Genomic DNA, 21,877 nt, shown 5'->3' on the forward strand with positions numbered 1-21,877 from the left:
TTCTGATCTTTGCACAGCTGTCAGGGAGTGAGGACATGGTTGAAATCTTTTTTCTCTTTTTTGACCTTGTTGTCTGTCACTAAAAATATATTGAGAAAGTGGTAGTTGAGACATTTACAAAACTTTGTTTACTGGAGTTCCACCTTGAAAAGGATACCAATCAGATGGGATGGCAGAGAGGGAGCAATTACTTACCCATATCCTGTCCTCCAAATTGCCAGTCATCCCATCAGGCATCTTTCCAAGTCAATCTCCACCCTCCATCCTCATTACCCTTTCTAGCTCTTGCTTCTCTTTTATGGTCAAGAACTAAGTCTGTGAAGGAAAACCTCTTGGTGATACATCCAGAGACCAGGCTCAGTTTCAGCGGGTCTTGCAATTTCTCCTTTGTTCCACACTTGTTTCCATCCCAAGGAGAAAAGATTGTAGTGGGGGTTGAAGGTGCAGGATCCTCTTCCTCTTACCCTGTGAGCCCCACCACCCCTGTGTAAAGTGTGACTAGTTAAGTAACCGGCTTGGTTTTGACTGGTGTAGATCTGGATGCAGGATGGGTTCCTCCTGGAACACGTCCTCCGAGCAGCCACCCATACCCTCACTCTGGAGAAATAGACTTGGCTCACACCATTTCTGGGCTTGGCTTCTCTTTGCAGGTGGCCTTTAGAGTCCTTTGTAAGCCTGGCCAAAAATGCACATGCATTGCTTTAGCATTTCTCCCTCCTCCGCAACACCCCTTGTTCTGTAGCTCTGAGTGAGCTGGTTCCGAAAGTCCAAGCTGTCCTAGAAGACCAAGGACCTGCCTCAGTTGAGCAGATCCAAAAAAATAAGCCTTAGGCTCCAAAAGCAAGTCTCTCAGACAAGTCCTCTTGGCAATAAAAGCCACGTTCATCTTCCTGGAAGATGCCTGTGGCCTCTGAAGGGCCTGACACTCAAGGAGCCCACTCTCTTTGCTGTGCCTGATGGGTAAATGTGGAGCCTGACCGAGCCAGGCACTGCTGATGTGGCCACCAGTAGCTGGGGCAGCTCTTGGTTTGAGCATAACTGACTTCTCTTGGCTGGTCAACCCCGGCAGCTTCAGTAAGGTAACCAGTACCCACGTGGAGCTCTGCCCTACAGGCCCCACATGCTGAGTAGTTCAGCAACCCCTTGATTGTGGACAGAGACAGACAGTTTCAAAGCATAATGGCCAGTCAGTTCACCATGAAACCTGCTGTCCAGACAAGTACAGGACCCAGAATGGGAGCACCAAGAGGCGGTCCTTGGCAGGAGCAGGGCTAGTGTTTCTGAGTGTGGCCTGGACTGGGGTCTTGGCTGTTTCCTGTGCTTGCTTTCCCTTGGATGTTTTCTAGTGTCCAGGGATGATACCCCACAGCCCCATCCTGGGAAACTGTGTGCTTCTGGAATCACGTTCCTAACACCACCCTGTCTCTTCCTGCCAGCAGCCTCAGTGGAGAAGGTCTGATACAGACATCAGCTTACCTGGTTTCCTTGTCCTTTTCCAAGAAATGGACTAACAAAAAAACTAATTTCAAGTCAAGATCTGCTCATAAAATTATATCAGTCCCAAAGGAGAGTTCTTTTAAACAGCCCTGGGATCTCCATGTGAATCATTGTGAGTTCCCATTCAGGAAAACATGCATGCGATGTGATGATCGCTCTTGGCTTAAGACCAGGGCTCAGGACACCTGATTCCAGTCTTGCTTCTGCTCCTAACTAGCCATGGGGCTTTGGCCATCCTTTACCCACCCTGAGGACAAAGATCAAATTAACCAGGAGTAAGAATAGCCACTTTTATTTGAGAATTGACTAGGTGCCAGGCACTTGCTAAGCATTCAAGGTGCCTTATCTCCTGTAATCCTGAAAATAACCCTGAGATAAAGAGGCTATCCCCAGGAAACTGAGACTCAGGTTAAGGAACTTGACAAAGTCACAGAGCTAAGACACAGCAGAGCTCAGAGCCTGCTTTCTTTGCTGATGGCCTCTGCTGTCTCTTGGCTCTGAATCATGTTGAAAACCACAAAACCCTGAGTACATGTCAGGCGGGAGTAGTTATCATAAGAAAGCACAGCACCCTCTCAGCATTTGTTCATTCATTCAGCTGCCTGATTGCTTAATGACTCTTGTGTGATCTGGAGTTTTACCTTTTGAACGTTTGGGCATCCACTCAAGCTTAATAAGGCATCCAGTCCCGGCAGTGAGTGTATGGAGTTTTAACAAGAGGCAAAACATTTGGCCCCTCTTTTTGAAGTTAAGATCTCCATCCATTCCTCCCCCAGCATGGTGAGTGGATTGAAGACTAGCACACAAATCTCTCAAATACTAGCATACCAGGTGGGTGTGTTTTGGAGCTCGGGTGGAGTTGGAACTCAGTTGTCTCTGTCTCAGTCTACACCCCGCCCAAAGTTGTAAAGATTCCCCAGCTCTGAGCAGCCATCTATTCCCTTCATAAGGCAGCTCCAGATGAAATGGAAGCTTTAAGGTATTAGATATACAGTCAGAAAAGGAAAGGCATGCCGTGCTCCTGGCTTGTCCTCTGTCCTCTGCATGTCCTCTTTCACCATCTCCCAGAGTTTGCTCAAGCTCATGTCCATTGAGTCGGTGATGCCATCCAACCATCTCATCCTCTGTCGTCCTCTTCTTTTGCCTTCAATCTTTCCCAGCATCAGGGTCTTTTCCAGTGAGTCAGTTCTTTGCATCAGGTGGCCAAAATATTGGAGCTTCAGCTTCAGCATCAGTCCTTCCAATGAATATGCAAGGTGTATTTCCTTTAGGATTAACTCATTTGCTCTCCTTGCTGTCCAAGGGACTCTTAAGAGTATTCTCCAGCACCACAGTTTGAAGGCATCAATCCTTCGGTGCTCAGCCTTTTTTATTGTCCAGCTCTCACATCTGTACATGACTACTGGAAAAACCATAGCTTTTTTCCCCCCACAGCCAGTCCCTCTCATCAGGAAGCTTACACAAGCCTCTTGTCCTCATCCATCAGAGGGCAGACAGAATGAAAACCACAATCACAGAAAACTAACCAAACTGATCACATGGACCACAGCCTTGCCTAACTCAATGAAACTATGAGCCATGCCGTGTAGGGCCACCCAAGATGGATGGGTCATGGTGGAGAGTTCTGACAAAACGTGGTCCACTAAAGAAGGGAATGGCAAACCACTTCAGTATTCTTGCCTTGAGAACCCCATGAACAGTATGAAAAGGGGAGCTATATCAAGGGTCCCCATTTGGGTGGCCCCAAGTGCAGCCTGCTTTGTACCCGTGGTATGACCTTAACCAGCCGCTCACCCCTTCTTCTTTTCACCTCTAAATGCAAAGGGAGCTGAAGAAAGGGAAGAAAGGAGCCTTGTCTGTCTGTCTGCTTCAGATAAAGGAGGAGGGCCATTCACTTGCTGCCGTGCTAAGTTTGGGACTTTGTGCCCAGTAGGGGGGACTCAGTGAGGAGACATCGCATTTCATCCCCAGGCTCTGCCTGGCACTTTGTGTGAGTAAGTTCTTTTCCTCCTGAAGTCAGAGGGCCCATCCTGCCAATTTTATGGGGTCCTTCCTGTGCACCCAGCCCTGTGCTAGACACTGGGCTACAGCAGCTCCCAGTCAAGGGCAGATTTCTCAGGCTTCCTTCACGGGGAGCAGATCTGTCCTCAGAAGCTCAGAGGAGAAGGGCATGCTCCTTCATAGACAGTAGTTTGTCTACTCCTGTGACACGTGGACCAAGATCTCCATTTCACCAGGGAGGGGACCGAGGGGCTTTCCCAGTATTATATGGGCAGTAGGTTGGAAACTCAGATCTCAAACCCAGGTGCCCTGACTCCAAAGCCCCTCTTCCTTGCCTGCTTTCCATTCCCCAGTTGGGACTTAAGACAGACAGAGTCCTCCCCAATCAGGCACAACTTGGGGTTCAGGCTATAGCAGTGGACAGAACAGAGCCCTAGATTGCCTGGACAGTCCACTCCAGTAGCAGACAGCCCATAAACAGAGATAGAGTGGAGAGGCATCTTGACTTCATACTCGTGGCTCCATGGAATCTTCTGACTGGCATCACCAGCTGCCCAGCCTGGGAGCTAAGAGCCAGTATAATTAAAACCCCACAGGGAGGTAGGGACAGCCACCCAGGTCCTGGGCTAAGTGGTCAAAACAGCTGTCTTAGAAATCTGGAGAGGCAACCTGGTGTCCCCTGCTTCATGCAGGCTTCAGGCATGGTGCCTGTGCGGCTCCAGCCCCAGGAGAGGGGAGCTTTCTGGACCCAGGGGTTGGGGGTGGGGCTCCAGGCATCAGCTCCTCGGGGAGGCAGCTGTCCCTGAGAGTTACTGGAATCCTGCATGGGACTCTGCCCTCTGTCCGCGTCAGATGACTGTGAACAAGGTATGGGTCTGAACTCAGTGTAAACCACACAGGTTATTACACTGTTAGCACTTTGAAAAAAAAAAAAATGATCAGAGATGGGCATTGACTCAGAAGGGTGATGGGAGACAAGTGTCCTTGGAGCTCAGGGTGGTGCCACTCTGAGCATTCTGGGTCACAGCCTGCAGTGTGCGTGCGCCTTTCTATTTGGGGATTCCCCCCCACGGAGCACGCAGCTGTTCGCTTCCTTTCCTCCCGCCCCTTTCTCCTGCAGGGAGGGCTGGACCCTGTTCCAGACGCCCTGCCAGGCAGAGGCCTTGCCTTCAGCCTGGCCTCTCCATGAGGGCAGTACACTGCTGGCCTGGCAGGATACCACTGGGCTCTGCATCCGGGTCCCGCCTGGGTAGCACCGTCCAGCACAGCAGTGACCGGAAAATCCACCACAGTCCATGCTCAGGGGAGGCTCCTGAAAGGGGCAGGTCTGCTTGGCAGCTGGCACTCACTGGCACTGCCTATTTCTTAACTTCCAGGAGCCCACACTGGCCGTGGCTGCATTCCTGTCTAGCCCCTGGCCCCAGCTTTCTTGACGTCAGGCCTGAGGTGACAGGTGTCTGGAACTTGAGCTCCCTGGGGTGGGGGCAGGATGGACAGCGTTGGACCCCAGGTCAGGGAGACAGGAGAGCCCACTAGGGTATGTACAGGCTGGCATGGGGCAGCCCTGGTTCACAGGCCCTGGGCACATCAAACTCTGGGTTGGCCTGTGCAGGATGGAGCCTCTTACTTTCACTGAAAATCCCCAGCTGGAGAACTCAGCGTGGCTCAGATTGTGGAGATGCATGTCATAAGCTGCCCCTGGCGTGCCCAGTTCTAGACCTGGGGACAGGAAGCATGAACTTTTAAGGTTTGGCCTACAGATTTTAATGTCTGCAGTTGACGTATAATAATTCGTCAAAACCCTGCCTTCTGCCTCTTGGCCTTTCCTTTCTGCTCATCATCTCTCTCCTCCTCCCATCACCAGATCACCAAACCCCAAAGTAACAAAATTAGAAAGGCAGGCAGGAGCCCAGGGTGAATTTGGCCACCAAGGACCCAGACCCAAGACCCACATGTGGCTGGTGCCACCCCTCCCTCCCTCCTGCCCCTATCCCTCTGCACCAACCTGCCTTTTTCTGCATCCCTCTGGGGCTGCAGGGCACAGTCCCTCTCCTGATCCCCATCCAGAGCTCTTCTCCAGGCCCATTGCTCCCCAAGGCAGTCAGCTGGCAGGTGCTCTCATGACGCTGAGACCTGACTCCATCCTCGACATACACTGAATGCTCAGTGAGCAGTGGCTGCCTTCCCTTTTGGCTAGAAGATCCCTCAGAAAGTCTCCAGGTCACCCTCTTTGTTGAACACAAGAGGCCCTGAACACACAAAAGGCGAAGAGGTGTCCTTCATGGGGCCAGATAGTGAGTTCATCATAATTTCTGGAAAGTGCTTGCCTCTTGGCCTTGGGCTGGGAATAGAAGCGACCAGGGTCATTTGCAGGAAATCTTTTGTTCCCTGGCTTAATTCACATCTGCAGATGCCAGCTGAGCCCTGTCACAAGACTAGGCAGTCTGGGGGTACAGAGATGAGGAGGAAGCCCCAACCTTCCTTTCATGGAACCCACAGAGCACCTGCCAACAGATGGGCAGTAATAACAACTGTCATTAGTGAAGGTTAAACAGGGCATTTGAGACTACTGCATGCCTTACCCAGTTCAGAAATGGTCACCTAGCTTGTCTGATGGTTGAAATCTTGAAACTTTTCAGCTCTGAAAATGTTGCCTGCTACTAGGCCTATGTATGCCCCTGCAGTGTGAGGAAGGCAATTTGGAAATAACCTCTGTGCCTTGGGGTAGATGCCTGTGTGGTAGGTCAGGGCTAGGCAAACTCCCACCCATGGACGAAATGCGGCCCACAGCCTGTTTTTCTAAATAAAGTTTTATTGGCACAAGCCACACCCATTCATTAACATATTGTCCACTCTAGAGTTTCAGCAGGGAGTACATGGCCTGCAAAGTCTAAGATAGTTACTCTTCGAGCCTTACAGAAAGTTTTACAGCCCCTAATCTAAGTCACTGGGCTTTGGATCGTTTTTCCCAAGGCCGTAGTTTCCTCTCATAAGTCTGTGCCACTTGAGGGAGTATCACAGATTTTGACACCTCTCCAGGAGTTCTGCTTCCTCTCCTGAGCCACAGCTCTCCCATTACCATCCAGGCAGACCTTTTACAAATAGACAGAGCTGGTCATTCCTTGGTGCAACCACCCCTGACAGTGGTTTCCCATTGCAAATATCTTCCCATCCACCCCCTTCCCAGGGTGGCAAAGCTCTCTGTGAGCCACAGGTGTCCCCCTGGCTCGCTATACACCAAGCACACTGGCCACCTGCCTGTCCCTGGAACATGCTGTGAGCTTCCCCCCAGGACCTCTGTCCTCCTGCCTGGAGCATTCTGCACCCGTCCTCCTGAACACTCTGTCACATCACTCCCCTTCGGTCCTCTGAAGGATCCTACTCACACTCTGTTCTTGTTCTTGCTCTTTGTGTGCTGTCTGTACTTGAATTCCAGCTCCTTTGGAGTCTGGTTCCGCACTCCTCTACCCAGTGTGTGCTTATTCTGAGAGGGTCTCTGCTCTGGGTCCCCTAAACAGCCCTGCTTTGTACAGTTAGAAGCCTCCCTTTCTATAGTGAACAGATGCTCCATGCCACTCTCTTTTTCTATAATAAGCTTGAGACACTAAAGTTGTCCAGTGTTATGGCTGCCTGCATGACACCATCAGAAAATCTCAGCATTGTCTTGCCTCTTTTTCTTTCTCCTTTAAGTCAAGCCTTTGGACTTTAGAACAATGAACTTGGCCAATATAAAATATCTCCAGGAAGCCAGCCCCCAGACACCAACATCCAACGTCTGCTTTCTGAATATATGGCTTCAAAGAGCTAAGAGTACAGTAGCCGAGTGCTGTCCATCCTATTATTTTTAAGCCACGTGACAGCTAAGGAACTTAAAGAATGCCTTGCCCTTTCCTGTACTTAAATCTGACAAAATTACTTTATTGGCAGCATTTTAACAAACAAAAATCTCTTGTGTTTTTGCCAATAATTCAGCTTCAGTTTTCCAAGTGAGAAAAAGGTAATTATGAATGATGACAAGGAGACAGTTTTGAAGTTTCTGTTAATAATACATTCAGAATTGTTAACACTTTCAGTCTTCCCCTGGCCCAGTCAGTGCAGCTTCTTACAGTGAGGTGGACCAGAAAGGAAGCACTCTGTAGGAATGGTGCCTTAACCATCAGCACCCAGGCCACTACCTGTTAAAGCCTCACCACCACCATTAGCACCCCCACCAACACCACCTCCACCAAACACCAACACCTTCACCTCCACCAAACACCAACACTTTCACCTCTACCAAACACCAACACTACCATCTCCACCAAACACCAAGACCACCAACACCACCTCCACCAAACACCAACACCACCTCATTTACCAGCACCAATACCACCTCCATCACCAACACCATCACATTCACACACACACACACACACACACACATACACACACAGGCAGGGGAAATTTTTCAGGCTGTCTGACATATTCTCTGGTGCCATAACAGACACTTTCCACACACAGTGAAAGAAAAGAATAGTTTCAGGTTGTCATTATTCTCAATACGTAAAACTGCTCTTATTGCTGTGCGCCTTGGAACTCTGGAACATCAGCACATGTCTGCGGCTGAAAGTCAGTAAAGATTCATTAGGAGAAAGGCCAATACCTCTGAGTGCTACACCTTTAAGAAAGATAAGTTTGGATGAGAGATCTTCCACTTCATAAAAGCCTTTACTGAGGATTTCCTTCCAATGGCAAATTCTTGTTGCATTTATGATCTGGTTGACAAGAGTTAGCCTTGCACACAGCTGTTCAGGAATGCCGCCAATGAGTAAAGGCAGGTCTGCCTCGAACGGCAAATGCTGCTGAGTAACTGTGTTACAGACTATTTTAGGACCACCAAGAAAGTGTTTGCGTTTTCAAGAGTGGAAAGACAGAGACTTATGTATTTGATATGAGCACCTTGCCAGACCCTACGCTCACGTTCCATCTCTAAGCTCACATGATTCTGATAACAGATTGGTGAGCGGCCTCACTCTCCCCATCTGGGTTGCAGAGCACTGCAGACATACCAGAGGCCACAGACTTGTACACTCAAACAAGCTTAATTTTATGCTCTATGAATTTTGCCTCATTTTGAGAAAAAGAGGACCTAAATCATTTCACAGTGTATACTTATAGTAAATCATCACATTGTGTGCTTTAAAAAAATTCTAATTGTACAACCTCAAGAATTAGAATTTTATTGTCGAGCATACCTCAATAAATCTGGAAAAAAAGAGGACCTAAAGCATGTGGAGGGTCTGTGCACTGACCCGAAACTCGTCATCCCATGTTCCCTCCCAGCCTCTGCTTTTATGACATCAGAGCTAAAACAGCCTGACTCGAAGATCTCTTCATTGAACTGCGTACATCTGCAGGCAGTTTGTGTATTTTAGAGCCAGGAGTTGGTGCCCAGCCACTAAAATGTGCTTATTCGGTAAGCATGTGACCTCCAGAATACACCAGATGAGTCAGGTGTCTCTGGATTCTTCCCGTGCCTACACAGCTGTTGAGTTTCCCATGCAGGAAAATTCCTTCCTGCCATGGTCTAAAGCCTGTCTCCATCTTATTTAGCCCATTGTTGGGGCAGAGGCAGAAGTGAAGTCCCCTTCTGCTTACGCTTCAAGACCTGCCTTCAACCTTGTCAAATCCACCCTGGTACTTGAAAGCGACTCCATCTTTATCTTCTCCCCCAAGTAGTCATCTTTGTCCCCCTGATGATGCTACTTGGGGAGGTGTTTGGAGGAGTCCAGGGCAGGGTTTCTTCCAGTGGAAAGAGGCCAACCTGGGAGTCAGAGAAACTGAACTGGTCCATGGGCACATCTCTTCCTGGCTCTGCACCTCATGAACCCTCATGTGAAAGGGAGGGGGTTGGCCAGGCATTAAGGGCCCAGCAGTCCTGACAGTGTAGGAGTGCAAGGCTCGGACTCGAGAAACACTTGGTCAATGATGGACTATTTGGAGGCTTCTTAGGGGGTGGTACAGGATAAATTATGAGTCCCTTAAATCCATATGCCTCTGTGAGTTTGAGGCCATTCTTAGAACTACCAATTTTTCCACCTGGTATGCCTGCACTACATAAAGGGAGAACACAGTTCTAGAAAATCCCCATCTGTGGGGGCTGCTGTTGAGATCACTCAGGTTGGGATGGCTGAGGGTTGCAGAAAGGGTGGTGGAGCCCAGAGTGGTGGGTGGTGGCAAGCAGCACCACTGGCTGTCAGGTCAGTGTCATCAGTGCCAGGCTGCTCATCTCCTTCCACTCTCAGCCTCATGTCCAGATCCTAGAGGATGTGACTTCATCTGCCAGAGAGCAAGCTGAGGCCCACACTGGAGGGCACTGTGGCAGCCTGGGGACCAGGGCCTGGGGAGTGACATCAGTGACAATAAGTGCTTCTGATGTGTACTCCTCAAAGATACTGTGAGGCACCCAGGGCAAGCAAACTGTGTACTCATTCTGCAGAAGAAATCGAGGCTCAGAGAAGGGGAGTGACTTGCCCATAGTCACACAGCAGATGGAGGTGGTAAGACTTCCATCAGGTCTGCTGGTGCCACTCCAGGGCTTGCTCCTCCAGCCCAGCCTGCCTCTGCCAAGCATGAAGCCTGCCAGCTCAGGGCAAGCCCGGGTGAGATTCTGGCTCCAAACCACCTCTTAGCAGAGATTCATTCCTGAGAGAAACTGACTCCTCCAGAAGCCAATCAGCATTCAGGATTCCCTGCCATTCCCATCCACCCCGGGATTCTCCACAGTCTCAGGTCTTTATAGTTCTGAAAAGTCTTTCTGCTGAAAGTCCTGTTTGTGCTACAGAAATGTCAGTTTTAGTTTGTCGGGATTTAGTTCACCTCCTCTCTCTTCCTGCAAACCCTGTCCTGGTCCTGCCGCATCTTCCCTTATTCTATTCTGGGGCTGCCTCGCCCAGGCCCCACCATGTCATCTCTGTTCTGAGCAAGTCTACTGGGAACACTCTTGTCTCAAAGGCCTTGAAATCCAAGCTCATTGGCCAGCATGAGGTTCCTGGCAACTCACTGGAAGCATATGTAACAGCACATGGAAGGTGTTGACGGTGGGTGGGTAGTCTTGTGAGAGAGCGAGCCTGAGAGAAGCAAAAGCAGACCGGCCTTGCTGAGCCGCAGGGGGCGCTAGTGAGGGAGGAAGGGGAGACTGCACCACCACAGGCGATTTCCAGCTTTGAGATGCTTTTGCTCAGGGCCTCTGGAGGGAAAAAAATGGTCTCTCTTGGACACGTACACCCTCCTACATTCTTAGTCAAAACGGATAGTGTATATTTTTGCTGGCCTTTTGTAGGTGTTCTTGTTAAACCACCAGCTACAGTGTCCAAAATTAAGTGTTTATAGCAGCCTGCCAGACTTCCTTGGAATGAGTTATATACATATATATATGTATATATATATATATGAAATAGTAATATATACATATATATGAAATATTCTTTCTTCTATTTATGCCTGTTTTCTGAGCCCAGACTGTACTCTTATAACCTAGACCTTTTTCCAAGATTTTGTTGCCTTTTTCTTTTTTTTGCCATTCCAGACTAAAATGTAGAAAGGGAAGAATTGCCATATGTCATTGTTCAGACAGAACAGAAATAATGTTGACTTCAGAGCTGAAGTTGGCCCCTATCAGAAGGGTTGCCTTTGTTTTCTCATTATTTAGGGGGTGGGGAAGGCATCACATGCTTTGAAATGCATTTTAATGAATGTTTATCAGGTCGTGAGGATCACATTGGTGGCTTTGTCTACCCGATTATGAAATGGGACTCTGCTGGTCCTGGTGGATGGAGATAAAGTCATTCCTTTCTAAAAGACGCCAGGGCACCATCCCTCACTTGCCCTTCCCCCCTCCACACCACAGGCCTCTGGGGGTCTAGTGCTAGTGTTAGCCCCTAGCTAGCTGTGGATCATGAGCAGATCATAACCCATTCTGTTTCATGTAAACAGGGAAGGTTGAGATGTGGTCTCTGGCAATCCTGCAGATGGCTACTGATTCCCTTATTGTTAAAAAAAATAAAGCCCTCCCAGTGAGAGGGCGGGGTCACGGGTAGTACAAGGCCCACCTGGAGGAAGTAGGGGCTACCTGGCAACTGGGTCCACAGCTTGCTGTACGGAGTCCACAAAGACTGGAAAATGGCCATAGGTAAAGCTATTTAGAAGGGTTTGGAAGTTTGGTGGGGACCTGCTGCCCCCAACATGATGCTGAGAAGGGAAGTCATTCCAGGGTAGCAAGCTCTCTGTGGCACTTGATCAGAAGGGTGGCCACCTATTTCAGTCAAGCACCCCAGCCCAGACAGGCTGACCTCAGTGGCAGCAGCACCCAGGTGTCCAGGTGACCCAGCCATGATGTCAGCGTGGCACCAGCAGCAGGGAAAGCCAGGCCGATTTCTCGCAATAGAGATGAGTAAGCAGTCATGGGATCCTGATGGAGGAGACACTGAACTTGCAATAGATCGCCATGCTTCCCAGAGGCCTGGTGAGAGCAGATGCTGGTGTAGCCTGGCTAAGTACGTCTGTCCACACAGCCAACTTCCTTCAGCTTATTTAGGCTTGGCTGGGGATCTGGCCATCGAGCCAGGTTACTTTAGGCCAACCATTGAAAGCTCTCCCTATAAAATCTGAAAATGCAAAGCTGCAGCCATTAGCAAAGTGGAACTGAGTGGGGAATAGTGGCTTGGCAGCACTCAGTGAGTGCCTGAAAATTTGGGGGCACATACTCTCATTTCAGAGAGTTGGAGGCCCCTTTCCTTGCCAGTGGTTCCCACTATTAACTTTAGCATCTGGTGGTTGTGGCCTACCTTCCCTACCTCTTGCTCCTTTAATCCCAAAAGGATAATGGTCAACCCACAGTTAAATGAAATACCTTGAAACCTACAGTGTGAGCCAGGAAGTCCAGGCCCTTGCAACTCACAGCCCCTGCCCTCCCTACTTTCCTTCCCATCCCCCCAACCCCATCCTTCCCCAACCTGGTCCTATGCAGACTTCCCTGGCATTCAACTTCCGTTGATTCCAAGACATTAAGAGCGTCATGTTGGGCATAGCTATTGCCAGCTCGGACTCCCAGCAGGGGATCCTATGTAAAGCCCACACTGAGTCATTCCTTACTGATCCATTTTAGACATTTCTATTTTCGATATATTGGATTTCCTTTTAAGTCTTCGGGCAAAAATATAAGAGACCAAATTTCAGTCTTAAACACAGTAGCTTGTCTGCAGCCCTTAACTTATTGAATGAATGGCCAGGAAGACACGAAACAGCTAGCTGGGTGCTAGGTCATTTCGTTCATTGGCCATGCATTCATTCAGCTGCTACTGTTTACTGAGCACCTGCCATGGGTCACGTCCATAGTAAGCACTCCTGAGTGGAGTGGAGGGCCTCTCGTGTGCCTCCTGCAGCCCACCCCAGCCCCTTCCCGCCCACCGCTGCTAGTCAGGCCTCATTAATCTGGTGATAGAGCTACCCCCGAAAGTGTCTTTGTTGGGGTTGCAGACTTCTTAAGAAGAAAGGCAGAGAAGTAAGCAAGTCCCCTCTCTCAGAGAGGGGGAGCCCACCCTGCAGGGATGGGGTGGTTGGCGTCCTGCTGTGGGGGAATGAAGACTGTGAGTCCAGAGGTAGCTGAGCGGTGGAGGCAGGCCCTGCATCTGCGGGCGCCCCTGGGGCCCTCTGGCCATGCTGCCCATCCCTGGGTCTCAGGGCCCCCGTCTTCAAAGGACAGGGTTGGATTCCCAGAGCACTTCCATATCTGCCCTCTCTAATGCCAGCCAGCAATTAATGAGGGTCCACTAAACGTCAGAGATTGTGTCCCACTTCCCATTACAGTCTGAGCAGCATCATGAGATAACTAAAAGGACACTGATTATATAAACAAACTCAGGACTCAGAGATTCTGTGTTGAGGCCAATGCATTGTCATGTCTGCCTTGACACCAGGGCTGTAGGCCATCCTGCCCCACCCATGCTCTAGGCTGGTGGTTATCAACTTGGCGGTCCACTGAGAATTAGCCAGGGAGCTGTGACAGAGCTTGGGGGCCTGGGCCTCAGCCTGGAGGAGACAGTGGTGGTAGAGCCAGGAAGCTGGGGGTTTCGAGGTGAATCCGATGGGCAGCAAGGCCCTGGATGTGCAGCCCCAGGGGACCTCTTTTGACGTCCACTCTGCTGTGAGAGTCATAACTACTGTCACGCTAGCGGGTGGCCCACACACACACACCTTGGCCCTCCAGTGAGCCAAATGTGAGGGCATGTCTCAGGACCATCACTGGATGCCCCGGTGAGCCTGCCAAGTCAGAAAGAGGTTTCTTCATGGGAAAGGGCTTCAGGGGAAATGGAGCTGCGAGCATTGGCGTTTAGGTGGTTTCCACAGAATCCTGTGCTCCACCCCCTTCACTTTCACATGCAGGTCATGGTCACTCACAGGTCAGCTGTGGATGACCGTATGAGCCTTAAATGAGTAAGAAATACTGCATTACTAAGTGCTTTGCTGTATTCCTGGAGGCTAGACTTTTATAAATGGTAGGCAGCTCGCCCAAGTGCACATTACAGACTAGGGCCATTCCCTGTTGCTTCCTATTGCCCCAACCTGATGATGCATCTGCACACAGGCATTTCTTATTTAGATAGCTGCATATTTGGGGGGAGGGATTACAGTGAAAGTGTTAGTCGCTCAGTTGTGTCCAACTCTTTGCGACCCCATGGACTGCAGCCCGTCAGGCTTCTCTGTCCATGGGAATCTCCAGGAGAATACTGGAGTGGGTAGCCATTTCCTTCTCCAGGGGATCTTCCCAACCCAGAGATTGAACCCACATCTCCTGCATTGCAAGCAGATTCTTTACCATCTGAGCCACCTGGGAAGCTTTATACATTTGAGGGGGGATTACAAGTCATTCCCGTCAAAAACGATCGATATTTTTAAAAATACAGAGACTAGACTAAATGGAGTTGCCAGTCACCCTCGAGAGATGAGCACTCCACAGAGTTGCACGCATGCTCTTCCAGTGTGTGTCCTTGGAAGTGTTTGTGTATGCATGTGTACAGATGCACGGAGCCTTGCTACAGTGACTGTTTTGCACGTTGTTATTCTCCAAAGAGTGTCTCTCAGACAGCTGCCCAAAAGAACATGCCAGGTCTACTTCATTCCTCCAAAGCCTGTGCTGTAGCCAGTTTTCTCACTGGAGCCTGATGCATGTAACCCAAGACAGGGAAACAACCTAAAAATGTTCAGTATGTATGTTCAGTGTGTACCTCATGGTTTGATTTTTAAAAATCAGGCTATCCATAAACAGGTGTGAATTGCAACTTGCTTAGCAATTTCTTCTTTGCCCTCCAACATCTGCCCGAAAACTCCTCCAAAAGGGCAGAGAAAATCCTATGCGTGACTTTCTGTACTGTTTGGTGCAGACAGCATAATGCTTCATTTGAAATCTAACAAGATAGGCTAAATGAAACAGCAACCAAAAAAGCATCATGGTTCTAAAAATAGACTGTATTATATAGTTTGCACAACTCTTTCTAAAACTGTTACAGAGGCAGCATAATGCTTTATCTGAAATCCAGCAAGATAGGCTAAATGAAACAACAAAAAAGCATCATGGTTCTAAAAATAGACTATATTGTATAGTTTTCACAACTGTAAGTCTTGAAACTGACACATCTGTTTTATCTTATAAGTTTCCTGTCCAATAGCATTAATGTGCCAAGCCTTTATAAACACTCTCTCTCTTTCTTTCTTTCTCTCCTCTTCCTTCCGTCTCTTTTCTCTCCCAGGCACAGGGAACCACTAAGCGGAGACAGGAAGAAGATTTCCAGCTTTCAGGCATGGGCGACGAGGGTTACCCTAATCAAATCAAGAGACCATGCCTTGAGGATGTCACCCTTTCGATGGGCCCGGGTGCCCATCCCAGCACAGCCTGTGCACAGCTGCAAGTTCCTGCGTTACCCATGAACCCTAGTTCTACAGCAATGGCAGCCCCTGGCCATCCGTTACTACTGGACAATAGCCCCAGGAACGGCAGTGTCATGGGCCCACCATTTGCAGGGCCACCGACAGCAGAAATGGGAGTGAAAGGCCCCTCTATTCCTTACTATGACAAAACCAACAGCGCACCGGCTGTGGATCAGGAACTTCAAGATCTGCTGGAGGAGCTCACAGAAATTCAAGAATCTTCTCAGAGTGAGCTCGATCTTGAGAAAATCCTGGGGACCAAGCCGGAAGAACCGCTGGTCTTACAACACCACCCACCGGCAACCTTAGGCGCGACTGCCAAGCCCACAGTTCAGATGCCACGCTTGGAGAGCCTCAGTTCCAGCAAGGACTTTGCTTCCAGTTGCAGCCTGGACACTGGGGTGTCGCTTCAGATCCCACCCTCCTCTGCGGGGTTCAGCTATGCAATTACGCCTGCCAGTAAGCAGATGGCCTCCCCAAGTTCCTCGACTGGGCAGGCCAAGAATCAGGCCCAGGTGACACTCTCAGCTGCCCTGCCGCCACTCCCAGTGTCTCAGTGGCATCATGCCCACCAGCTGAAAGCGCTGGCGGCCAGCAAGCAGGGCTCCAGTAAGAAGCAGCTGGACCCCACCACCAGTTGGTCTGGCCTGCCTTCTCCTGGCCTCTCCCCACCTTACCAGCCAGTGCCTGTGGTCTCACCACAGCCGCTGCCGCCCTTCAGCCCTCAGGGGCTCATGGTGTCCTGTATGTCATCGAGCAGCCTGCCGGGGACCACCCTCCAGGGCTCTCCCAATACCTTACTGTCCAGCCTGGCACCCAGCAGCAGCACCGTCCTTGGGCCAGCCAGGCCCTATGCGCCAGAGAAGTTCCCTAGCCCCACGCTCCAGCAGCCGCCACCATTCAGCACGCAGACCTCCATCCTTGCCAACCTGATGTCCTCTACCGTCAAACACCCTCAGGGGCACCTGATGTCTGCTCTGCCCACCAGCAACACGGGGCCCTTAACCCCCTATCGCCCAGAGACACTGTCCAGCCCAAGCCTGCCCCAGCAGTCCTTCACTGCACAGTGCCCCCTGATCCAGGGCCTCACCACCTCCGCTCATCCGCTCTGCCAGCCACAGCCACCAGCCAGTGCTATCTACAAGCCCAAAACCCTGAGCATGATCATGCAGCAGGACCTGAGCAGCCCCAGCCCAGGAGCCTCAGAGCCCTTTCCTTTCGGCCACACCAAGCCCTTGTCACATTTCATGTCTGAGCCAGGCCCTCAGAAGATGCCATCAGTGCCCACCACATCTCGGCAGCCTGCCTTGCTCCACTACCTGCAGCAGCCCACACCACCACCGGCCTCTTCTGCCACGGCCTCATCCACGGCCACCTTGCAGCTGCAGCAGCAGCCGGATCTTTCTTCATTCCTCCTGCAGCACGTGACACAGCAACCACAGCGCTTTCAGCGGTCTCTGGCCTTGGGGGATTCCATGCCTTCTCTGCCCAGACAGGTAAGCCGATCTCATCTCTGGTTTTGTCCCTTGGTTTTGGAAATAAGAACTGTGTTTCATGCTATTGAGAGCCGGCTTTGGAGGCAAATTCAGGCTCTAGCTCTTTAGAGACTGGGCTTGACTCTGAAAAAGTCTATTTAAGTTGGCTTATTCTGCACAGTCAAAGCACAATATTAAGGAGGCCAAGGTTATAGTCTCACTTTCTGTGCAGGTCACTTAGCTTCCCTGGGAGAAAACTGCACCCAGAGGTGCTGCCAGGGGAAGGAACCAGGGCAGACAGGTCAGAATTGCACAGATCCACTTCCCCTGAACTGGGCCATGAGGCACGTTCCCTCACCCAGGACCAGTGAAGACTTCATAGGATGCAAGGAAATTGCTCTAAGCACTTGAATCTTGTCCCTGCTGGCATAAAGCTGCAAACTGGGCCTTCTAGAAGCGCCACAGTGAATGTCTGCTGGGCAGTGTGCTGTTTGTTGACCCCTGCACCAGATGCTGAGGCAGGTCCTAAATGAAAAGGTTGGAGATGTGTCAAGTAGTTATTCTTACATCCCCATTTTACAGATGAAGAAACTGAGGCTCAGAGCACTGAAACGACTTGCCCAGAGTCACACAGTTAGCAAGGGGCAGAGCAGGAACTTGAAGGCAGGCGGTCTTGCCCCAGAGCCCGTGCTTTTCTCAATACCCTTATGACTTCTCTTTCTTCTCCTGCAGTCTTTTCAATTACTCACTTCACCTACTTCTCACCAGGTGATATCTATCACAGTTTCCATTTTTCATGCTCTGATCTTTGTCTGTATTAGTTATCTATGGCCATGTAACAAATTGGCCTGAAACAACCACTTTTAAGCAGCACACGTGTACTATTTAATACTTCACAGTTTCTGTGGGCTGGGGATCCTGGCACGGCTTAGCAGGCCTTCTGGCCCCATGTCTCTCACAAGGCTGCGGTCATCTCAGGGCTCAACTGGGGAGGACTGGCTTCAAAACTCACTGCTGTGGTTGTTGGCAGGAAACAGTTCCTTATGGGTTGTTGGACTGAGGCCTCTGTTCTTCATGAGCTGTTGGCCCGAGGCCTCCCTTGATTCCTTGCCACATGGGCCTCTTCACAGAGCTTCTCCTAACATGATAGCCAGCTTCATCAGAGTGAGCAAGAGAGAATATGCCAGCAAGAGAGAATATGCCAGCTAGAGAGGTTGAGGGGAGGTTGCCAGTGAGTCAAAAGCCCCAGTCTGTATAACCTAGTCTGGAAAGTGACATTGCATCACGTGTGCAACATTCTGTTCATTAGACTTGAGCATGAAGTGGTGAATACTAGTGGGGAACCACAAGGTAGTGAGGGTACCAGGAGGCAGGGATCGATCAGTGGGAGCCACATCAGGTGTCTCCCTGCCCCGGCTCCAGTCTTCATGCTTCCTCTTTACCATTGCTCTCTTGATCTTTGTTCAAACTCATACACTTTGCCCAATAAACCATCTTAAACTCGTTGCCCCAATAAAACATCCATTTCTCTAAGCATAACCTTGCTATAAGACAGACCTGATCATGTTCACACTTGCTCAGAAAATTCTGGAGGCCCATCAGCTGGCTCCATCTATCTCCTTAGACCAGTGTCCTTCAGGTCTTTAAGTGCTTACAACTGGCTCACTCTGTGCTCTTGACCTTGACTCCCACCATTGCCTGTGTGTAGCCTTCCCTGCCCACCTTTCCTTTCCTGTCCCACTCTTACAGCTCCTAAGGCTCAGGCACCATTCCCCCTGCTAGAAAGCTTTCCACAAGCTTTCCCCCAGGACTTTGGTCTCCCACCCTGCCTGTTTCTTCTGTAGAAAAGCTGAGGAGGTGGCTGTAAAGTGCTAGGCTTGGGTATGTAGCAGCGTGAGGGATACTCCTTGGGAAGACTGACCTCTTTTCTGAGGGCTCTGGGTGACCATGGCCATGACAGTACCAGGAGGAGAGAGACCGTGTCTTTTTCATCCAGGTTTCATGAAGCCTCATGAGCCACGCGCTCCACACCAAGGATCAGTCTTTGGTTGGGTGCACCCGTAGGGGAGGCCAGGGTGAGCGGCCAGCCCTTGTCCACAGTTCAGGAGCACTTAGGTTTGATTTTGTTGTAGGCGTGTTGCCAACTGTTCTCGTGGACTTCCGTGGCTGGCTCGATGGAGCACCAGCTGAATCACCACTGGGACCCTTATCCTATCAGGCAGCATCCTCAGCCTGGAGCCGTGTCACCATCTAAGATTGTGAGCTTTTTTGGTTTCTTTTGTTTTCAGTGGGGAGTGTTTGTTGTCTGACTGTGTTGCCTCAGAGCCGGAGCAGCTGGCTCAGAGAGAGAATCCTTAATGTTCAGGGTCTTGAAAATCTACCCACCCCCCCACAGCTGATTCCCTAGGTGGGGCTGGGGAAAGGCTTGGGAGAAGGAGCACGTGGCTGCGCTTCCCGAGGCCAGGAGGGACACCTGTGACCTATGCCAAGCCCAAGGGGCTACAACCGCTGCCAGGGGCCGCATTCTGGGCCCCTGCTGCCTGGGGCTGAGTGTGCTACCCAGTTCTTCCCTCCTGCTTCTCTTTGTGGTCCTCAGAGGTAGAGGCTGTTAGCATTCCCTTTAAAGCTGAGAAAACTGAGGCACAGAGAAGTCCGCAGAGTTGCCCGCAGTCACACAGCCAGTTGGGGCCAGAGCAGGGAGTGTGGCTGTAGAGGCCACACTCGTAACCCTGCATGCAGGGGCCTGGCCTATCCTGCCTGACCCTCCTCACTTCTGCCTCGTCCACAAAGCGGGTGTGATGGTAGGTTGTTCAAGGAGTAAATGTGTTCATTCAGTGCACCTAAAGTACTGCCAACAGATGCTTGCTGTCATTATGACTGTCTCCTAGGCCTGAGTCTCTAGATCTGGTTCTCTTTGTGGGGCTATGTTCCTTCTTGTGGCCTTTCCACATTGAATTAGAGTCCTAAGAATTCAGTGCTGGTCCCGTGATCAGGAGAAGCTGGGAGAAAGGAAGAGGTGAGTGTTTAGCATGGTCACCTGCAGGACGGACAGGAAGTCCATGCTTCTTGCTCCCACCATGGTGGACTTGGCCACGCTTTACTACCACCCAAACCAACACTCAGAAAACACTCTTGTCCTCCTCTTTGGCATTGACTAGCTCATCACACCTCTGTGGGTGGTAGCAGGAGGATTGGGCATTCATTTTTAGCCAGATCATAGTTGCCTTAAAGAGTAGTTTCTAAATGGAACATGAGAAAGCAATTCTCGAGTCAGCGGAAATGCCAAATCCAGTTGTTGATAGGAGTACTTTCTTATTTGCAAACTAGTCTCGCTCAATTTGGGGGATTCCACTTTACCAGCTAAGTGATTGATCCAATTTCAATGAACTGCTTGCTTGCATTGGAGGTAAAAGGTAAATGCCATCTGGTGTCAGGGCAGTGGGTAAGTGTGGCAGAGGCACTGGAGATAGTCGGACTGAGGTTCCAGTCCAGACACCATCACTGTGTGGACAGTGTGCCAGGAGCAATGTCACTTAAGCCCTCTGAGCATCAGCTGAACCTGGGCAAATGGCTGGACTTCATTTTGATGGCCTTGGAAGATAAGAGATGCTGAACCGAGCATACTCGGGGTGCAGCCTGGCCCACACTCTGCAGCTCAGCAGGGCCAGCCCAGGCTCCCAGACTTGGGTCTCGGAGCCCTGGAATCAGATGTGTTTCTCAATTCAGAACTTTAGGGACTTAAGCAAGGTAATATGCTGCATATGCCAAATATCACACAACCCTGTGGTGGAATCTGGGGTAGCATTTTATTATTTTTGCAGAGAAATAAGAATATTTAACCGAGCCCGGGTCAAGTTTTGCTCCCAAATAAATTTTGGCACCAAATTTACAAAAACAGAATAAGCTTTCAGAGCTTTTGGCCTTGAAACTACAGATAAGGGATGTGGACCAATGATTTCTAAGGGAAGGACTTTGAAGTCGAGACACATAGCCCTGGTGTGTTGAATTTCAATGGCCCTAAATCTCCTCACTGCATTCCCCACCCTACTCCCAAGGCTGGGTGATTTCTGTTTTTAACTGAAGTGAAGCAAAATGAAATTTGCTTTAATAATTGCATGCCCCTTCTCACTGAAAACTATTGAAGATGCCTTAGGGCATTGTGAAAATCGGGGTTAGGACTTCAGTTTTAGCATCAAGCCACTGGAGGATGGCACTAACATTTACTCAAAGATAAAACAGTTCTGTCCAGGAGATGGGAGTTGTGCTCTGGAAGACTCAGAGTGGCAAGAGGCAGCAGGAGCACCCTAGGTGCACATGGGCTTGCAGAGCTGGATGGGTAGCAACTCAGGGACGAGGGATGTAGATGTTGGCCATTTGGAATAATGCCTGAAATCTGATCTTGAGGCAGGCCAAGGCAACCGAGGGGAAGGGGGCAGCTGCAGAGAAATAGACCATAGAGGCCCGTGATATGGTTTATACAGATTTTGAGAGGGGACCCGAGCCTGCCTTGGTGAAGGCTAGACAAGCCCTTGCCTGGGTCTGTTATGGTTTCTGCCTTTAACTCCAAGCTGCACATCTCTGGGCCTCAGGGAGCAGTGAGCCCCCAAAAGTGGTGGAGGCCGTGGGCTCATGAGGAAAACTGCCATCCACCCTCCTAGAGGGCTAGGCCTGGGAGGGGGCTCTGGGCACCTCGGTCTGAAATGGGACCTAGAGGAGGCTCTCTTGTCACCCTCACTTGTGGGTCCCTCTTGTTCTTAGAATGAGACAGCTCAGAGCCAGGAACATTGTGGCCTTGACCCTTGGGTCTTGGCAGGAGGTGAACCAGGGGCTGGGCTTGGAGCCTGGATGACTGGGATCCAAATCCTGGCTCTGCCACTTCTTTGTTTGGCCTGCTCTGTCCCCTTTCTGGGCTTCAGTCTCCCCATCTGTGAAATGGAGAT

The 21,877-nt window shown here is 50.3% G+C and overlaps 1 protein-coding gene across 4 annotated transcripts in view; it reads left to right on the forward strand.

Moving 5' to 3' along the window:
- MAMLD1 (mastermind like domain containing 1) overlaps positions 1-21,877 on the forward strand; it is a 120,058-nt gene that overhangs the window by 66,996 nt on the left and 31,185 nt on the right. For 3 of the 4 annotated variants that reach the window (XM_061408706.1, XM_061408705.1, XM_061408707.1), the window contains exons 3-4: positions 15,285-16,958; positions 19,070-19,195. In XM_061408706.1, coding sequence (XP_061264690.1) covers positions 15,285-16,958; positions 19,070-19,195 — 1,800 coding nt within the window. The remainder of the gene's footprint in view (positions 1-15,284; positions 16,959-19,069; positions 19,196-21,877) is intronic. The other variant, XM_061408708.1, reaches the window with a different exon arrangement.

Source organism: Bos javanicus, chromosome X, assembly GCF_032452875.1.
Source record: "Bos javanicus breed banteng chromosome X, ARS-OSU_banteng_1.0, whole genome shotgun sequence".
Taxonomy (NCBI): Eukaryota; Metazoa; Chordata; class Mammalia; order Artiodactyla; family Bovidae; genus Bos; species Bos javanicus.